The sequence below is a fragment of the Trichechus manatus genome, unplaced genomic scaffold, assembly GCF_000243295.1.
Source record: "Trichechus manatus latirostris isolate Lorelei unplaced genomic scaffold, TriManLat1.0 scaffold00123, whole genome shotgun sequence".
Taxonomy (NCBI): Eukaryota; Metazoa; Chordata; class Mammalia; order Sirenia; family Trichechidae; genus Trichechus; species Trichechus manatus.
Window position 1 is genome coordinate 3276954 of NW_004444059.1, and position 21758 is coordinate 3298711.

The following is a 21758-nucleotide window of genomic DNA, read 5'->3' on the forward strand; positions in this document are numbered from 1 at the left end:
CAGTAAAGGGAGGTAATTAAGGGCACTGACTCTGGGGCCAGACTCCTGCATCTAAATTACTTAATCCTGCAGGGTTTCAGTTTCCTCCCCTGTACAATGGGGAAAAGGAGCCCTGGTGGTACAAACCGTTAAGGACTCAGCAGCTATCCAAAAGGTTGGTGGTTTGAACCCACCCAGTGGCTTCATGGGAGAAAGACCTGGTGATGAACTTCTGTAAAGATTATAGCCAAGAAAACCCTATGGGGCAGTTCTACTCAGTCACATGGGGTCACTTTGAGTTGGAATTGACTTAATGGCATTCAACAACAACACAACAGAAAAAGTACTAGCACCTAATTTACAGAACTGTTGTGAGGGTTAAATGAGTTACTACAGGTAAAAATGCTTAGAATATTAAACCTGGGCATATGAAAAGCACTATAGCTATTATTACAGACCAAAGTGTTAAAAGGATGTTTTTCTTACTTTTTAAGCAATCAGTTCGTAGAAAAGGCCATATATTTCCCCCTGTAATCTCTCACTTTATCTCCTTTCCTTCACAGTTAAGGCTTAACACTTGTGAAACAAGTAACATTTTGGGTGTGTGCTGAGCGTGTGTGAAAAATAGCTAAAGCTGAGGAAAATGTATTAGAAGATATATCTAGTCTTCCTCTCTTACCACAACACAGACAGGCCATTTAAATATATTTTTAAAAATTATCTCTATAATCATTTTTATAACTATTAAGTCACTGTAATAGTTAACATTCTTTAAATGCTCACTATTCACTTCAGCTCAGTTTTTCTTTTTTTTAAACCCTCACAACAATCCTTTCTTTTATAGATAAGGTAATAGGGGCTCAAAGAGATTAAGCAACTTGTCCAAGATTAAGCAAATAGTAAGTAAAAGAACTGAGGTATCCAAGTCTGTCAAAAGGCACACTAACCACTATATAGCACTGTCTCTCATGTGGTATAGATTGAATTCCAATTCATTTCTGAGCTTTTATAAACTGCCTCTTTCAGAGTGCTGACATACTCAATACTTCTTTGTAGGAAGCAGGTAATCTTTCCATTCTCCCTAAGTTTTTATTTTTTCTGATTATAGCTTAATGTACTTTTCTGATTGTAACATTAATACATGCTCACTGCAGAGAACTTGAAAGCACCCTGTAGTGGACACTGGTTGGCTTTGCTGCCCTGGATCTGTTTCCCATCCTGGAGGACGACCCAGATTCTGTTTTGGAGGAACACTCCCTTCTCTGTCTTCAGCTCTGTGGTTTGGGTGCGACTGTCCCCCATTTTTACACGTCACCAAAAAAAAAACCTTTTCGTAAACATACTTTTTCATGGCTACACAACATCCCACTGCATGCAAGTGTTTAGAAGTAGAATATTTTGCCTGTTTTCTGTAAAACATACAAATAATGTGATAAATATGTCAGTGAATAAGTCTTTCCTTACCATTTAAAATTATTTTCCTGATTTGAAGTTTCTCAAAACTGAATTAGTAGATTAAAGCATGTGAATATTTTTAAGACTCTAGATCAGAGGTTCCAAACTCTTTCAAGAAGGCTGCAGCAGTGTCAAATTCCAATAACCTACTAAGAGAGTACAGGAGCCCTGGTGGTGCAATGGTTAAGTGCTCAGCTGCTAATCAAAAGGTTGGTGGTTCTCAAATCCACCTAGCGGCTCCACAGGAGAAAGACCTGGCAATCTGCTCCAGAAAAGACTGCAGCCAAGAAAACTCAATGGGGCAGTTCTACTCTGTCACATGGGGTCACTATGAGTTGGAATTGACTCAACGGCGCCCAACAACAACTATGAAAGTAGCTCTGATCACTGTACTTCATCCTCACAAACACTGAGCCTTATCATTTAAACATGGTTGCTAATATGAGGGGTGAAATACTGTACCTCATTTCAATGTGCAGTGATTTACTTACTATTGAGGTTAGACATTTTTTTTCCCCCATGCTTACTGGCCACTATATTTGTTCTTTTGTAAAGGTCTAGTCATGTTCTCTCCTCTTAAGCTACTGAGATCTTTGGTGTTATCTTAGAGGTGATCTAGATTCTTCATGTACCAAAGGCATTACCCTTTTTGCCCTACTTGTTAACAAATATTTTTTCTGGTGTTTTGTTGACGTTTAGGTTACTTTGGATATATGGAAAGCTTTAAACATTTTCCTCTCAAACATCTTCCATTGCTATTAAGTTTAGAAAGACATTCTACACCTAGAAATCATATATTCATCAATATTTATTTCTAGATTTTTACAGTTTTACATTTACTTATTTAATGTTTCTGAAATTTATTTTAGTATGTGGGCTCATGGTATGGTTTTAAACTCCCCTGCCCCAAGTAACTAACAAGTGTTCCATTAGCATTTATTGAATAACCTTTAGTTATCCAACTGATTTATAAGGACTGCCTTCTCATATACTGAACTATTACTGGCATCAGTGCCTACTTCTGGGCTTCATGTCCTATTCTTTAATCTGGCTATCTGTTCTTGAGCCAATTCAATCCGAATTAAATTATTATATTGTAAACTTGACTTTATTAATAGTAAACCCCAAACTCATTTTGTAAGATCCAGTATTTTAGAATATTACCTTTTCATTCGGAATCATTTGTTTAAGGCTATTTTACATCTTTCAGTAGTTAAGTTTTCTTTGATAGCTCCTATATATTTTTTTAAAACCTATTCTTAGACTTTGTTGCTGCTGGAAAATTTTAGAATTTTTTTTTTTTTAATGGAATCCATTTGATCTCTTCACTAGAAACTGGAAAATCTTGAACCACTAACCTGATTCTAAACAAATGAAATGAGGTGAAAGAAAACAGAAGAACCACTGTGAACAGATAAGGAAGAACCCAGGATATTCTGAAACCTCAGGAGTTGCTCTGGGTGGTGACTAAATAGTTCTCAGGAAACAATTCTACAGGACTATATCTTTTGCAGGCTTGTGCTTTAGTTTCTCTGACATTTAAAATGAGATGTTTTTAAAAATTTGACAACTACTTACCCAGAATAAGACAGCACTTGCACAGAGGGCTACACGTATACATTTTCCCCAGGTAGTAAAGGGAACACGCTCTTCTTCCTAATTTAATTAAAAAAAAAAAGTTTACTCAATCAAGGGGTAACTCCACAATTTTTCTACTGACCTGTCAATAAATCTTAGACTACATTTAATTTTTTTAAAAATCAGTTCTCAAACATAGACTCCTTACTCATAATTGTATATTTTTTGTTAATAATTTCAAACACATATACAACAAAACATCCGCAGTGCTCCTTGCGATAAGTTTTTTTTTGGAAAATACAAGCACAAATATAATGAACTGTTTTGTCTGCCAAGACCTGAGCTCAGGATTCTGGATATCTGACAAAACCAAGCTATAAAGCTACATTCTTGATTTTGTCTTAGGTCTTGGAAGTAACTGCAGTAATAACAGAAAGGCCAGGCAGGACAAGAAGTTTCACAGATGTCCGTACATTCTAATTTTCCCCTATGCATTTCTGTGTTAATTTGGTATAATGATGAATTTTTAGAGAGTTTCCATTTTGTAGTTTACAAGAATATGTTTAAATACTTAAGAGATCAATAATTCTCATGATTTACTTGATTATAAGAGCAGCTGTAGTATAATAATACTTACAACCAATACTTCCATGGAGTTTATTCTGTGCCAGGTACTATTCTAAGCAGGTTAGACACCTTAACTCAATTAATTCTTACCACAATCCTCTGAGAAGCAACTCTATTACTCCCATTTTAAAGATAAGAAAACTGAGGCACAGAGAAGTTAAATAATTTGTCCAAGGCCATCCAGCTAGTAAGTTGCAACCATCACACTATAAGCCTCTCTAAACCAATGGAGAATATATTGGCAAGAAAAGTAAAATGAAGTAGAAAGAAAGAAGAATGAACCTTCATCTTCAATTTCTTATAAAGTAATGTTTCAATGGAGATTTACTTATTAACTGACATTTAATTTAAACCAAATTGCTTTTCTCCAGTATTTTCCTATATTGACAATTTTATAAGCTCTTGTTTGTTTTTCTATACTCAAAAGACTTTGTGAACATCTATTTCTAAGTTTCACCTTTCATTTGTGAATATAAAGTCTTTCAACAATAACTACTTTGACAGTGTATTCTTTAATAAACACAGGGAACCATTCACAATAGTGATTATTTGAAGTTTGCTACGTTGTAAAAGACAAACCTCACTTTTTCCATTTATGAGGAGGTTAGATTGCTCCCTCCAGCGCCTTTTTAGCTCTAACATTCTATAATTCTGTGATTTAATTTATAAAATCTACAGTTGGGGACATTTTCAGAAGCTCTTGGTAAAAATGTTTTCTTTCCAAGCTATTCATATTCAGAACCTACTGTCCTTATGCTGATGATTGCACGTACAATCAGCTCTAAATTTTCTCTGTTGATGGAAAAAAGCAATAATGCAGATGATTCAAGAATCCTCTTTTGCTAGTTTTGGAATATTTATAGAGAGAGATACATAGTTTTTTTTTTAACTTTGCAAAAGAAGTAGCAGCAGCAAATTTACCTTTATAATTCTACAGAATGCCTAGCACAGTGCCTGAATATAGTTGGACTTCAATAAATGCTTTCCTTCTTCCTCCAACCTTTCTCCCACTTGACAATTAAAAAAACAAAACAAAACAAAACAAAACCCATTACCACTAGGTCGATTCTGACTCATAGCAACCCTAGAGGACAGAGTAGAACTGCCCCAGAGAGTTTCTAAAGAGCAGCTGGTGGATTTGAACTGCCAACCTTTTGGTTAGCAGCCAAGCTCTTAACCACTGCGCCACCAGGGCTCCACTTAAGGATTAAGTGCCACATTATTTTGTACATATCCCAACCAGAAGGTGGCACAGTGACTGAGGCTTAGCGGTAGACAAGGGACAGTCTAGGGTGAAAATGGGGCTGTAATAATGAAGTGGAGTCCCTGGGTGGTGCAATCAGCTAAGCACTGGACTACTAACCAAAAGGTTGACAAATCTGAATCCACCCAGAGGTGCCTCAGAAGAAAGGTTTGGTGTTCTGCTTCCAAACACTGCCTTGAAAACCCTATGGAGCAGTTCTACTCTGCACACATGGGGTCCCCATGAGTCAGAATTGACTTGGTGATAACTGGTTTGATTTGTTTGGAATAATGAAGGTGCACATAAATAATTGAGAATCAACTATAAACCAATGAGTCTTTCGTTACACATTTACTCATACCAAAAAAACCAAACCCACTGCTGTCGAGTTGATTCTGACTCATAGTATCCCAAAAGGGTAGAGTAGAACTGTCCCACAGGGTTTCCAAAGCTGTAATCTTTACAGAAGCAGAACGCCACATCTTTCTCCCTCAGAGAAGCTGGTGGATTTGAATCGCTGACCTTTGGTTAGTAGCTGCGCACTTAACCACTGTGCCACCAGGGCTCCTTCATAGAGTCTATAAAATAAATTTTTTTTTTGCATTTTTACTGTTATTATGAAAGAAGTGACCACATTTGTTTCCTATGTCTGCTATGGTTCTAGGCAGTGGTTCCTTACCTGTTTGTACACTGGAATTATCAGAGTAGCTTTAAAAGATCCCTATGCCCAGACCACATCCCAAACAAATAAATCAGAGTATGTAGTGATGGGACCCAGGCATCAGTATCTGTTAAGCCCCACAGGTGACTCCAACTTGCAGCCAAGGTTGAGAATTGCTGCAACAGACAGATTAAATTGCATCTAAATAGCATCCTCCTTACCTGGGTAATCTCATTTATCTCCACGTGAGTACACCGTGCTTCATATTCTGGCCGGGGTTGTTCTTCCTGCTGTAATTCAACAGTGTCCCATTCGTATTCAAGTTCTGCTTGGCGCCGTTTCCAAAACTCCAAAAACAAGGTAACTAACAGATAGAGTAGGATCATGTGATTGATTCTTCAATGATGACTGAGGTTTCAGAAATCTGTACTGAATTATATTAATTATCCATAACACTTTTGTATATGGTAAAGAAAATCTAACTTACAGGTGGTACTAATATTTAAATATAAATATATTTACAGGAATCCCTGAGTAGTGCAAATAGTTGAGCACTCAGCTGTTAACTGAAAGGTTGGAAGTTTGAGTCCACCCAGAGGCACCTTGGAAGAAAGGCCTGGTGATCTACTTCCAAAAAACAGCCATTGAAAACTCTATGGAGCACAGTTCTAGACCGACACACATGGGATTGCCAGGAGTTGGAATCAACTCGATGACAACTGGTTTTTAGTATTTAAAAGAGAGAAAAATTATTTAATTTTTTAAAGAAAAAGTCTATCTTGTGAAGACAGATTATAGCTTACAGGAAAGTAATAATGTGATGGTCAGAAGGCGTGCATGTGAGTATGTCTCATGCCAAAGTGTCTGCTACAAGCACTTTACTCACAACTAAAAACACAAATAAATACCATAATTCAAAAGCAGTTCATGGTCCATCCATTGGTCTGCCCTTCCCTATCTCCTTCTCCCTTCCCTCCTTTCTAGGCTCTGGGGGGCTGGGGAATGCTTTAGTACTCCCCAAATCTCCATTTGCCACCCCTCAGGCCAATCCAAATTAAAATAATATTTTTTCATATAGACAACTGATATTTTTTTCAATCTTGTGTAAAGTACAATTAAAATAACTTTTAGAAATCTTTATTATTTTTCAGGCTTTATAACTTAAAATACTACATAAAAACATTAAATGTCAATTGAAAATGTAGTTTCAAGATAAATCCTCTAGGCCCTCCTTCCAATCACACTGCTATCCCTAAGCTCTTCCTAGACAGAAATTCTGGAATTACCATTGTTCCATCCACAAATATTTATTGTCTGTTATGCGCTGAGAATAAAGACAAAAGAGACAGTCCCTGCCTTTAAGAAGTGTCTAGTAGCATGGGAATTACAATGAACTCATAATTGCAGTATATTATTATAAGGCTATCATAGAGGTAATCACAGGTAGCTCCGGGAACATGTAGCCAGAACATCTAACAGAGATGTTTCAGGGAAGGCTTTCCCACGGGAGGGAACACCTGAGGTGAGTCTTGGTGATGCCTGCGAGCTGATCAGGTGAAGGTGGTGGGTGGAGAGTTGAGGCCATTTCCTCCAGGGAGCTGTGAATGCAAAGAAAAGGAGCCAAAGAGAGCCTGGTACTTTCCAGGAACTGCAGAGTTTGATGTGAAGAGGAGGGTGGAGGTAGACAGGTGCAGAAATCTACAGGGGCAATCACCAAGGGCTTTGTGTGCCTTGTACAGAGTTTGATTTTCACCAAAGGTGATGAGGAGATACTGAAGGTGGTCAGGCAATGAGTTACAAGGAACACATGATCAAATTTTAGTTTAGAAAGATTTCACTCTCTGGGTAGGAAAAGAACTGCTGCAGAGTGAGACGAGAGGCAGGGTGAATGCAGGTAATGCTGGTAAATGACGAGGGCTTGCCTCAACAGGGAGGAAGAGTGCAGGTGGCATATTTGAGGGATGGTTAGCAGGTTAAAGTGTTTCAACTTTCTGAGTCTCTGTTCTCTCCTATGTAAAATGGGGAAAATAAAACCTTCTTCACAGGGCTGTTGTGAGCTTAATGACAACATTTGCAAAGGACCTCACAACCCTCTGAGGTAATTGCTATCACTAATCCCCACTGAAGAATCTGAGGTACAGAAAGGTTCAAATACTTGCCCAAGATTACAGTGCTGGAGTCAAGAATCAAACCCAGGCATTCTGGGCTCCAGAGGTGATTCTCTTCTTACCTACCAAGTGACACTGCCCCAAGCCGCCTGCTCGTCATCTTTAGCTCACCTGTTCCAGAACCTGCCTTCCTTGGGCTCTGTACTATGGCACCTGCTCTTTCCTTAGATGTTGTTAATGCTTACCTTCTCAGTTTCTGATTCTGGACTCCTCCAGGACACACTGCTAGTAACTGCCCTCTGGTCTAGGTATTGCCACCATGGTACACCATACCCTCATGCTTCCATTGCTAGTTAATGATGCAAGTAAATCCCTTTATAAGAGAATAAGCAAAGCAGCTCAGCTTTTTGCTATAGGTAAGTACAGCTCACAGTTATCTGGGGAGATCAATTCTTGCCTACTTGGCTGGGGAGCTAGAAGGAAGCTAGTCTAAATTGTGCAACTTTGAAACCCAGTACAAGAGTTATATAAGGCCTCCAAGCCTCTTTGAAAAATAGGAATAACGGCCCCACCCAAGTGTGGCTTATACTAGCTTCATCAGGGAGCAGAGTCAATAGTCTAATACTCTACCAAGTTCCAGCTCCTTGCACAATAGCTACAACGGAATAAGTTGACATTGGAGGGTGAAATCTACAAAGCCTTCAAGTATGATTTCCTGCTAATCTCAGATCACTCATATGCCCTGGTGTGAATAACTGAATCTCTACTCCTCACTTCTTTGACACCATATGTTGATCAATCCAAATTCATTTATTATCAATTCTGTTCCCCTCTTGTTCTAACACCACCCACACACACAGGACTTCTTCCTCTGAACAGAACCACCTGGAGCAAGGTCAGACCTCACAAGTGAAAGTACACAGTCCTCCAGACTGCTAAATTGGCCCAAGACTTCAGATGCCAGTCACAAGCTTGGGAGTCACCACAAACTCTCACTTCTGACCTGCTGGTTACAAATCTGGGGTTTTCCCACTATACCTTTAGGATGCCAGCCCTAAGCTCAGGAGTCCCTAGGGCCCCTCTTACTCTGATCTGTTGGCTACAAATATGGAGGTTCCTTCTACCCCCATAGGACACCAGCTATAAGCTTAGGGGTCCCAGGAACCCCCAGTTCTGACCTGCTGACTCTCACTACTCCTTTGTATTCAATAGTGCGCTAGAATGATTCACAGAACTCATGTAAGGTGCTATACTTACTGTCTTAGTTATCTAGTGCTGCTATAACAGAGATACCACAAATGGGTGGCTTTAACACACAGAAATTTATTTTCTCACAATTTAGGAGGCTAGAAGTCTGAATCAGGGTGCCAGCTCTAGAGGAAGGCCTTCTTTCTCTGTCAGCTCTGGGGGAAGGTCCTTGTCTATTTCAGCTTCTGCTCCTGGGTGATCTTCCTGTGACTTGGCAACAATCTTCCCCCATTTTTGCTTCTTTCCCTTGCTTGATTTTTTATATCTTAAAAAAGATTGACTTAAAATACATCCTATGCTAATCGTGTCTCATTAACATAACAAAGACAATCCAATCCCAAATGGGATTACAACCACAAGCACAGAGGTTAGGATTTACAACACATATTTTTGCGGGATGCAATTCAATTAATAACATTCTACCCTTTGCCCCCCACAAATAAACCCAAAGTCTTCAATCAACTCCAAGTCCCAAATCTCATCTTCTGAATCATCTAAATCAAATATGGGTGAGACTTTAGGTGTATTCCATCCTGGGACGAAATTCCTCTTTAGTCTGTGAACATGTAAAATCTAGACTACAAGTTAGTTATCTGCTTCCAAAGTACAATGGGGGAACAGACACAAAGTAGACATTTCCATTGCAAATTGGAGAAACTGGAAGGATAATGGACACCAAGCAAGCCCAAAACCCAGCCTATTTCCTGCCGGTAGAATTCTAAGAGGCAGATAGTGTTCTTTCCTTGCATTCTTTCTCTGTCCCCTTCGGTCTAAGCTGATGGGTTTTCTGCTGTGGTAGCTGATTAGATCCATCAGTCACAGGCTTAATATCTTTAACAAAAGATTGTGTAGCCATATCCTTGGTGAACATTCTAGGACATGTGTCCTTAGTCTGTACAGTTCACCTTACCATAAGCAGCAAGGAGAAACCACATGGCACCTTTAAGATCTTGCTTAGAACTCTTCTCAGCCAAATATCCAAGATCATCATTTACAAATTCTACCTTCCACCAAACACTGGAACTGTTCAATCATATGTTCATCATTTTCTTTTGAAGACTCACCAGAAGCACATTTAACATCCACATTTCTAGCAACATTCTGTTGCTGGAGCCATATGTATTCTCTAAGACAATCTCTATCGCTCTGCTCACTTCCTTCTGGGACCTCACCAGAATTGCCTTTGATGTCCATAATTCTACTAACAGTCTTTTCAAGGCGATCTAGGCTTTTACTACTCTAATCAAATCCAAATCTGTTAACATTGAGTCAATTCTGACTCACAGTGACCCTACAGGACAGTAGAACTGCCCCAAAGGGTTACCAAGGAGGAGCTGGTGGATTTGAACTACTGACCTTTTGTTAGCAGCCAAGCTCTTTACCACTGTGCTACTAGGGCTTTTACTATTATGCACCTTAAAACTCTTCCCGCCTCGACCCATTACCCTATTCCAAAACCACTTCCACATTGTAGGTATTTGTTTGAGCAGCACTCCTACTTTTCAGTACCAAATTCTGTCTTAGTTATCTAGTGCTGCTATAACAGAAATACAACAAATGGATGGCTTTAACAAATAGAAATTTATTTTCTCACTGTTTAGGAGGCTAGAAGTCTGAATTTGCTGCTTTAATCCCTTTTATATCTCTAAAGAGATAGGTAGGAGGCACCCTACACTAATTCTGTTTAATTAATGTAATGAAGACAACCCATTCTCAAAGGAATTATAACTACAGACACAGAAGTTAAGATTTACAACACATATTTTTGGAGGACACAATTCAATCCATAACACTTACAATTACAGTTTTATTATAGCAAAAGGATACAAATAAAGAGACACATAAGGCAAGGTCTGGGAAGATTACCAGTGCAGAGCTTCCAAGTTTCAAAAAGGGACGTGCTACCCTCCCATGTGCATGGATGTCTATCACCAACCAGCAAACCCATGGAGCTTCCATGTCCAGAGCCTTTACTGGGGCCTTATTACATAGCATAATTAGTTGAATCAACGCTCCTCCTTTGAGGTCAGCTGATATCACTCTGTGGTCTTTCCAGCCTGGCCAGCCCCCCACATGAGTCACTTCATTAGCATAAACTCTTAGGTATGGTCTGGAGCCCTCATCAAAGACACTTCAATCACTAGGGACATCCCAAGGTTATAGAGGTTCTCTCTCAGAAACCAAGGACAAAGACAGAAATTCTTTGGGTAAAAATAAATTCTTTACCCCACAGCCTCACCAAGCAAACGACTTGTGTGAGAAATTTGTGTGAAAGAATTTGGCTAGTTCACCTGTCAGACCCCTGATCAATAGGACTGACAGCTGTTCCTGCTCATGGGAACATCCTCTTTCTCCTTCTGTGTTCCTTGTACACCCCTCTGAGCTTGTGTACAGGAGATGGTGAGATGTGTGGGGGGTAGGGGAAGGACCAACCTAAGGTTGTAACCAGCTCGGAGGCTGGGTACGGTGGGGATATGGATTCTTGGTGACCACACGATAGGATTTCTGGGAGTTGCAAGAATGGCCAAAGTCAGAAGAGGTAAGAAAAAGGTGAAGTCTGAATGCTGGCAAAAGTAAAGATGAATGCTAAATCTGGAGGGGTCAAAGGTGAAAATTAAAAGTGTAGAGCCAAGGAAAATCAAGTGAAAACAGGTCAGAAGCAGGAAGGAATTGGGAGAAGGAGGGAAATGTGTTCAGAGCCTTTAGGACATTATGGGCCAGCATGAATGGATGGGCTGGCTTGGTCTAAAAAGGTGCACATTTTTCAGCTAAGTGTATGATTTGTACTATATTGATTGTAATAGGTCTTCTATCCTCAACTTTTATAACCCCTACGGAGCACAAAAATACTCTAAGTGCCACATATATCTGGACACAAAAGAGATGCTCTTGTAATATGATGGTGGTGACATGAATAACTACATGATCCTTCGGCCTGTTCAGTTATGCAATTTCAGATTTTCTATAGTGAGGTTCACAGCAGTAGTCCTCATATACCAGAGATAATAAGGATATAAAGTGCTTAAAATAAAGAATTCATCATACGTACATATCCTTTATGTGCTACAAGCAGTGCTGAAATGTTTTCTGCATTCTAACATCTGATGAAATAAAATCAGCAGCCTAATGTGTTAAGTCAGTTCTATAAACATGGTGCAATTAAGGATCAAAGACAGGAAGGTTAGCTGAGAAATCTGAGGTTTGTCTTGCTAGTGTCAAAATTAATTTTTTCCCTTTATTTAAAATGTCTCTCCTAATTAGGGTTATCAGCATCCATTAGCATGTGGAGTTCAACAGATGTGACAATTTTATTAATTATGAATCTCCGCTGAGACTAAGGTTAAGACAATAGTTTAAAGTGCTGACACACGTGTTCAGCACATATGCTCTTACTGGAAAAAAAATAATGTATTTTACAGTGGAGGAATACAGGGGATCTTAATACATGAATCTGATCTTTATTCTTCTTTGTGTCAAATATTAGTCTGTGTTTGGTCTCCAGCCAAAATATGCTACATGTCTGAATGGCAACGGAACTTACTGTGTAACTTTGGCCATCTTACAGTTCATGTTAAGGAGTCCCGGTGGCACAACGGTTAAGCACTCAGCTACTAACTGAATGATTGGCAGTTGGAACCCTCTTAACAGCTCCCCAGGAGAAAGATCTGGTGATCTGTTCCTGTAAAGATTAAAGCTAAGAATACCCCACGGGCAGTTCTACTCTGTCACATGGGGTTGCTATGAATTGAAATCGACCTGATGGCACCAAAAACAACAACACTGTTCATTTTATCCAGAAGGGGTAACAAATATCTCTGAAAAGTGTAAAAAATAATCGGATTGCCTGTTCTGTGATCTATTTGGTGACCCTTCATAGATACAAGCACTGTAAAGAGAAACAGTGCCAAGGACACCTGTAAATACCTGATTCTTTGAGTAGCATGTGTTGATGTGTGTTTTCTCAAGAAGAACAGACTCAGCTGGTTCAGTTTCTTCCCCCATTTTCTTACACCCTGAATTTTATTTTCCCCTTTACTTACACAATGAGACTGGAAAGTGTTCACCTTTGAAAATGATAATTTTTTCTTTTATGATAGAACATTTAAATGAACTAAACATTTAAAAGTCTGCACTTAAAGAAAAATGATAGTTGCCTTATTACATTAATGATGCTAGTCAAAGTAAATAATATATAATGTTAAAGCTCCTAGACAGCACTTACATTCTTTAGGAGTATATCTGTTCTATTTACTTAGTGGACTTTGTTATTATTAGTAAAAGAGTAAAAACTAAACCAAACCAGTTGCCATCAAGTCGATTCTGACTCATGGTGACCCCATGTGTTGCAGAGTAGAACTGTGCTCCACAGGGCTTTTAGTGTCTATGACCTTTCCAAAGCAGATCTAACTGCCAACCTTTCAGTTAGTAGCCAAGTACCTAACCCTTTGTGCCACCTGGGGACTCAGTAAAAGAGTAGCATGTACTTATTAAACATCCACTCATACAAAACCGTATAAACAAGAATGCTCATACATAAGCCCTGTGTTACTACTTTCCCTCTGTTATGGATTGAATTGTGTCCCCCCAAAATATATACTGAAATCCTGGCCATATGCTGTTATGATTCAATCAAATGAAATCATTTGGCCCAGATCGGACTGGCTTCCACAATGCAATCTAATGTAATGTAATCAAGCAATCGGTTGAGGTCAGACCAGTATAGAATGGATCCTAAACCTAATAACAACAGCAGAATGAACATGCATTCACACATATACAGGCAGGGGAAGACAGATGCCATGTGAGGATCACCAAGGAACCAAGGAACACCCAGGACTACCTACAAGGAAGGAATCGACACAGCCGAGACCCTAATGTGGACTTTTAGCCTCCAGGACTGTGAGAAAACTAATCTGTTCTTTAAAGCCACCCACTTGTGGTATTTGTTATAGCAGCACTAGGAAACTGAGACACCCTCTGCCCTCAATCCCAGGAAAGTTAGGTTGTGGGGATTGTTGCAGTAATGGCTCCCAGTGAATCATTCTTCCTGTATCCAAGGCTCTGGGTAGTCCTCCCACCTCCCCACACTGATGCTGGCTTGCCCATATAACTTGCTTTGGCCAATGGGGACATTAGGAAACCTGACGCAGCCATAGGCTTAAAAAATGCTTGCACACTGGGGCTTGCCTTCTCTTGCTTCTTTGGAATTCTGAAATCACCATGTGAAGAATCCTGGGCTAGTCTACTGGAGGATGAGAAACCACATGGAGTAGAGACAAGCCGTCCCGGCTGAGGGCCCATAGACCAAACCAGCTTGCCAGCTGCCAGACCACATAGCCCCACCTGAGCCACCAGTCCACTATAGTGACCAGCTGAGCCAGCCAACCTCTGAAGAATGTCCAAGCTGCCCCAGAGAATCGTGAGACATAATAAATGTTTGTTGCTTTAAACTACTACATTTTTCGGGTAGTTTATTATGCAGTAAAAGCTAACTGATATGACGGCCTTAGGACTGTAAATTTTAGGGGTGCCAAAGCTTGGGAAATTCAAGGTCCTAAAAGCGGGTTATTTTGATAGACTCTATAAAACTGTATACTACAATTACATTGAGTTCATGTATGATCTTAGATTTATTTTTATGTAAAGAGGCAAATGTCATAAGTGAGCTGAATAAAATGATTATAACTTACCCCATACGCCCATAAATACTGCAAAGACTAGGGTTCCAAAGCTGTCAAAGATACACAATTTCTGTAAAATACAATGACATGTAAATAAAGAAATGTTCTTCATTGACTAGAATTCAGCAACTATGTAATGCTCTGTTGTATTCTACAGTCTAAAGATACAGGTAGTCTCTGACTTACGACGAGGTTCTGTTTTGATGATTCCGTCATAAGTCGGTTCTGACTTAAGTCAAATACCTAATTTTTTTTTTTCAGTTTTCATTATTACTGCCTTTTATTGCCAGTATCTTTATAAATCTGATCTTTATTTGTCTTTGGGGATTGGAAATATAACATTTAAACTTACAGATATATTTTAATACATACATACATTAAAAAATACACAAATGATAAAAAAAAAGTCGTAAATGCAGTTCGTTGTAACTCGAATATATTCTAAGTTGGGGACTATCTGTAGTTCTCTTTTAAAGCTGACACCTAGTTTGACAATGACCACACTGACTACATATTCATAGATGGGATTTTTTGTTCTTTAAAAAGCAAACAACTTTTACTACATTTATCAGTCTTTTCCAACAGAATCATTCCATATTAGGCAAAGGAACAGTTACAGCTTCTAGGAGTCCCAGGGTTGTACAAACGTGCTTGGCTGCTAACTTAAAGGCTGAAGTTTGAGTCCACCCAGAGGCTCCTTAGAAGAAAGGCCTGGTGATCTACTTCCCAAAAATTAGCCATTGAAAACCCTATGGAGCACAGTTCTACTCTGACACACACAGGGTAATTACGAATTGTAGTCAACTTGATGGTAATTGGTACTGGTACTGGTATAGCTGGTAAGATTTCACTCCGTTGAAAGCCTCTATTGGGCTTCTAAATAACAGCCTACCTGTATGAGCTATCACAGTGAATCTGAGGAAGGACTATGGCCTTCTATGTGCAATGACCTCAAGCAACTTTTGGACTTATGATTTGTATCTTACCATCATCTCACCCTGGCACTAAGTTCTAGAATTTCCACTTTTCTTTTTAAGAGAAGAACAAAGCTGGGGTGTATTCTGAAATGGCTCTCCTCCAGGAGAGGACTCATACAAATGGTGTTTCCTCAAACCCAGTGATGGCGGTTCTATCATCACTGACAAATGCCTCCAATGGGCACAGGTGCCTTTGCTAATATGAAAATGAGTACAATGATCATGAATAAAGAAATGACACGCCTGGGTGAAGAATGGTCTATTCACTAGCTCTGATAAGGTCCATCTGTTTGCTAGTATACAAATAGCCTATCTCCCTCTACAACTTCCTGGAAAGTCTTTCAATTAGTTACTAATTTTCATTAGTGAGCATTTTATACTTCCTAAAATCTATAAATTATATCTTGTATCTACTTTATGATAGATCACATTCAAAGCAGACAGGGGCTGGGAAGAAAAAGAATCTACAGGTGATGCAAGCAAACATTTCAAATGCTTAAAAAAAAAATTCTTGTCAGCCAGAATGCTAAGAACCTCACTTATAAAACCTACATCACAAAAACAATATTAATCCCTATTATTGGTACACTTGTTTCTTGGCCCTGATTTTATAGTTCTATTTCTATTTTGTTAACCCTTTTAGTATATATGTTGATTAGGGAATACTCCACTTCTTTCCAAAGGAGGAAGTAGAAATTAATATGTAAATAAATGTATGCATGAAAGAAGAAAGAAATGATTAAACTAGCCAGCAAACAGAAAAGCAGGAAAAAGTGCCTTTTTCTCATTTTCTAACTTTTTTTTTTCATTTCCTCATTTTACTCATATTTTTTTGTATGTTCTATCCCCTTTATAAACCACTCTGACAACACTCAAGGGATCCTTCAGGAAACCGGAACAGAATCAAACTTACTCAGTTTTTCCAAAACAATGAAAAAAAAAAAATGCTCACAGGGACATATTTGAAAATCATGTGCTTATGGATGGGTAGGTGGGAACAGAAGAAAAGAGAGAAGAGGTGGTGGTGAGGTGTAGAGAGGGAGAGAAATTCTTAAGGAAAATGGAATTTTCACTTGTATTTTTGTGTAGTACAGTTAGCCTTGGTATTATCTTGGCATTTGCCTTACATTCAGTGTCTTGGAGCGCATGCTAACCAACCGTTTATCTGTTGCCATGAGTTGATTCTGACTCATAGCAACCCTACAGGTCAGAGTAGAACTGCCCCACAGGGTTTCCAAAGCTGTAATCTTTACGGAAACAGACTGCCACATCTTTCTCCCATGGAGCAGCTGGTGGAGTTGGAACCACTGACCTTTAGGTTAGCACCAAGTGCTTAACCACTGTGCCACCTGGGTTCCTTGTGTGCTAACTAGAGACCTTTAATTTAAGAGTCAACATTTTTGGAAGGCAGCTTCCTTCTTACTATCTTCAAGTCATTTACTATGTATGATCTGTAACAGATATTTATAGTCTAGAATTTTTTTCTAGTTTCGGGAGAGTAATATGGTTAAGTGCTCAGCTGCTAACTGAAAGGTTGGCAGTTCAAATCTACCCAGAGGATCTGCGGCGATTTGCTCCCATAAAAATTAAAAAAAAAAAAAACAAAACCCTTGCTGTCGAGTCGATTCCGACTCAGAGTGCTCCTATAAAGATTACAGCCTAGAAAACCCTATGGGGCAGTTTCATTCTGTTAGGGTCGAAATCAACTTGACGACACCTAACAACAATAAAATCTAATTTATAAATTACATTTAGAAATCCACGTTGACAGGACCCTGCAAACCTCTTAACTAACTGGTGCAGCAATTTTTCCAACATAGAGTTGGATTTAAGAGTGAAGTGCGCGGTGCCACCATCAGCCTCACAGAGATCACGCTCCATCAGGAACACGGTAACAACAAGAAATGCAGCTCCGCTGTCAGTTTCTGGCTTTGCCAGTTTCTAGGTGGGTGAGCTTGAGCAAATCAGTTAATCTCTAAGGTCTTCAGTCTTTTAATCTGTAAAGTGGCTATAATGCCTGTTCTGCCTATCTTGTAGGGTTGTTGTGTGTGTCAAAAGTGATAATATAAGTACAAGCACGTTATAAATCATAAAGTTGCACTATTACCTAGCAATACATTCAGTTAAAATCTCTTGGACTTACATGGAGTGGATCAGAATATCCTGAGTACATATAAGAATTTTCTAAACTTTCATGGCAGAACAATGGGACAAAGAGATGAATACGACAAGGGAGATATAGTTTGTCAGAGCTGTCAGGAAAACTCTTGGAAGTAAGCAGACTATCTTTCTTCCTGTCTAGAGTTTCTGACCTGCTCGTCACTCAGTAAACTCCCTCCAGCCTCCTAGCTCCTGGATTTTAAGAACTCATAGGGCTCAAGACCATCTACATATAAGGGGACCCAGATACATGCTGTGAGAATATTCTGAGACAAAGTGAACATTTAGGGTCTTTCACAATTTCAACACACTTGAAAGGAGGAAAACTCAAGCACAAATTTCAGGTTCCTACTCACTTGAATTAAGAAAAATACTTATAATGGTAAACCTATTAAAAAATGTTTATGAGATAAACTGGGTTTGAAATTTCTGCTTTGATTACTTGAAATGTTCAGATAGTTATGATTCTACCCTTCCACACTGACTCACCATGAAACTTTTTTTTTCCACCATGAAACTTTAGATAAGGCTTTTAATCTCAGTTTATTATTTGTAAATGAGGAAGAAAACCATGCATTCTACACCTCCCAACAATGTTTTGAAGCTTAGTTGAAAAATATCTTTCTGAATTTCTCAGTACAATATAATTTCTATGTTGCAATAAAATTATTATTAATAAGAAAAAACTCAAATTCTTTCATTATAGGCAAATGTTTGGAATAACAAAAAAATTACCTTTGAGGACTCGCAAGTAATATTGAGTTTCCAAAATGGACAAAGCCTATCACACTGAGGACACATTATGATGTTGCCACCTATATCAGGATTACACACTTCTTTGCTAAAGAAAAAAAAATTAATCAAAAAATTAAATAAATAGGCTAGCAGTATAATAAAATTCAATATACATTTATGATAACAAACAAAATGAAACCTCTAGAAAGCTAAGAATAAAAAGGAATTTCACTAGCCTGATAAAGGCTTGCGACATAAAACCTATAGAAAACATCATACTTAATGGCAAAATGCTGAAAATAATTCTTTTATATCAGGAACAAGAAGCGTTCTGCTATCACCACTGCCTTTCAGTTGGAAGTCCTTGCCAGCACAGTAAATCAAGGAAAACAAAAATATGAAGATTGGCAAGGAAGAAAGAAAACTGTTATTACTAACAGATGACATGACTGTCTATACAGACAACTCAATAGAATCTATCAATAACTTTTAGAATTAATAAGTGAGTTGAGTAACTTTGCTGGACACAAAATCAGTATGTGAAAATGAGTTGTGGAATTGTGTCCCTATAATTAGAAAATAATTCTTCAAAAAAGGTACCATTTACAATACATTAAAAAATATAAAGAATATTAGGAATAAATCTAAGGAGCCCTGGTGGTGCAACAGTTAAGTGCTTGGCTATTAATCAAACCTACCTAGCCACCCTGTGAGAGAAAGACCTGGTGATCTGCTTCCATAAAGATTACAGCCAAGAAAATCCTATGGGACAGTTTTACTCTGTCACTTGTAGTTGTTATAAGGCAGAATCAACTCAACAGCACCCAACAACAGCAACAAGGAATAAATCTAATTCAAAACGCGGAAGATTTATATGGAAAAAATTACAAAACCATCCTGAAAGACATTAAAGAAGACCCATATAAATGGATACATATACTACATTCTTGATTTAGAAGAATCAATATTTAAAGATGTCAGTTCTTCTTCATTTGAGCTGTAAATTCAAAGGAAGAGCAGAAGGCTAAGAACTGTCAAGACATTCCTAAAGATCGAGGCTCTACTGGCATAAGATAGGTTAAGAAAAACTGACCAACAGAGCAAAATAAAGAGTTCAGAAGCAGACCTCTGCATATACAAAAAGTGATTTATGACACAGCTGGCACCACAAATCAGTAAGGTGAGAATAAACATTTCAATAGATGGGGCTGGTACAATGGAATACCTATATGCAAAAAACATGAAACTGAGCTCATAATCATATCATATACAAATCAATTCTAGGAGAAGCCATTCATACAGGCCCCTATGTCAATGGGCTGGGGTTGTGCAGTTAGGAGGCACTGCAAATAACTCAGTAAAAATAAATGGGCATGGGAAGCACTTCCAGAATGGCCAAGTAAGGATCTCTGAAAATTCACTCCTCCATAAAAGCAATGAGAACACTGGCAAAAGTTGTCAAAAATCAACCTTTTTAGAACTCTGGAAATGAATCAAAGGCTTGCAGCAATCTGAGGAGTGTTTATTTCAGAAAAACATTATATGAGTATCAGCTTTGTGGCATTGTAACTTGCCCTATTTCCATCCCCAGGACCCCAGCTTCGCAGGAGTCTTAAAAACCAACAGTCTTGCAACCAAGGTAGCTGTGAAAAACAGCAGCCTAAGCAACCAATGGAGGGGGCAGAAGGGATCTGGAGCTATTCAAAAAGCCCCATCTCTAGAGAATTATCACGACTTGACCTGTCTGGCAGCGCCATTTTCAGGACTCATCATTATTTGACCAGTGTCAGAGCTCACTTTGTATGAACAGCCTTATCTCCAGGGCATCTGTTGAAAACAATCAACAGGAACTACTTAACATTGCAGGTGGTTGAAGCAGTAATACCAGTAGGGGCTAAAAAGAGGATGACAAAAAAACTTAAAAGGAAAAATTAAGGAAGGAGATGTCCATTAAAAAAAAAAAACAAACCAAACCAGTTGCCCTTGATTAGATTCCAACGTATGGTGACACCACGTGTGTCAGAGTAGAACTGTGCGCCATAGGGTTTTCAATGGCTGATTTTTTCAGAAATAGATCACCAGGCCTTTCTTCCGAGGTGCCTCTGGGTGGAGTAAAACCTCCAACCTGTTGGTTAGCAGCAAGCTTGTTCCTTTTCTCATTTTGGGTGGTAGATCACTATTCCTTACACCTTAAGTATATATTCTATTCTCACATATCTACTCGATAGCTAAAAAAATCAACTGAAACTATGTAAAACAAATATTTTTGGTATTTAAAAATTTTTTAAATATTTAATAGTTAAATAATTAAAGCCCAAAGAGTTTTGAGCACAGGGAATATGTCCCCAAAACTTTAATCTAGTTTTAGATAAATTAAACTGTGTGGAATTAGAGGAAATACATGGTGTGGCTTTCATGGTGATTTTATAAAATGAATTACAATGGGAATAATAACCACTCAAGAACCTCATAAAAACACAGCTTTTGCACTTTGAAAGTGTTTATTATGTTTGTTTGAGAAAGTGTATTTTTGCAATGCATTTTTTGGATGAAACAATACACAAAATGATGGAGAAGCCAAAGACAAATAAGGCAAAAGGTATTAACATTCAGCTTTTGGCCCAAAACTCTTTTTTAGTGATGAGGAGAGAATACTTCAAAGACCATTTGCAGCTTTCTAGCTAAGAAGCCATAATGGGTACAAAATGCTCAGAGTCTTTTGTTAAATACAACGGATAATTATGCCGCTACATCAGGGCTGCAGTGTAAGTAAGCACCCTGCCTTGGAAGGCAGGCTGATATGCTCAGAGCTTGAAAAATTTGGTCATCAGCTCATATCTGGTGCCCAGAAAATTTGATCTGGCTGTCACACCTGGAAGGAGGCCAGATGGATCAAGAGTAAATGCCTGGTTTAGTGTTGCATCCCTTCTGGAGGCTGAGACCACCAGAAGCAGGGGAAGAACAACACGACTCAGACTTAAAAAAACAAAAAACTGTTGCCATCAAGTTGATTCCGACTCATAGTGATTCTACAGGACAGAGTAGAAACTGCCCCAGAGGGTTCCCAAGGCTGTAATCTTTACAGAACCAGACTGCCACATCTTTTTCCCGTAGTTGGTTCAAACCACCCACCTTTTGGTTAGCAGCCAAGCACTTAATCATCATGCCACCAGGGTTCCTCAATTCAGACTCCCATTGCCATCGAGTCGGTTCTGACTCTTAACGACCCTACAGGACAGAGCAGAACTGCCCCATAGCGTTTCCAAAGAGCAGCTGGTGGATTTGAATTGCTGAAAGATATTTTGA

General features: G+C 38.7%; 1 protein-coding gene across 5 annotated transcripts in view; it reads right to left on the reverse strand.

Moving 5' to 3' along the window:
* Window positions 1–21758, reverse strand: part of ANO6 (anoctamin 6) — a 227349-nt gene that overhangs the window by 38408 nt on the left and 167183 nt on the right. For all 5 annotated transcript variants that reach the window (XR_002825336.1, XM_023738840.1, XM_023738841.1 and 2 more), the window contains 4 exons: window positions 18453–18558; window positions 14590–14650; window positions 5765–5907; window positions 3013–3090 (listed from right to left, as the gene is read on the reverse strand). Coding sequence is in view for 4 of the 5 variants with exons in the window: in XM_023738840.1 (XP_023594608.1) it covers window positions 3013–3090; window positions 5765–5907; window positions 14590–14650; window positions 18453–18558 (388 nt within the window). In the remaining variant the exon portion in view is untranslated. The remainder of the gene's footprint in view (window positions 1–3012; window positions 3091–5764; window positions 5908–14589; window positions 14651–18452; window positions 18559–21758) is intronic.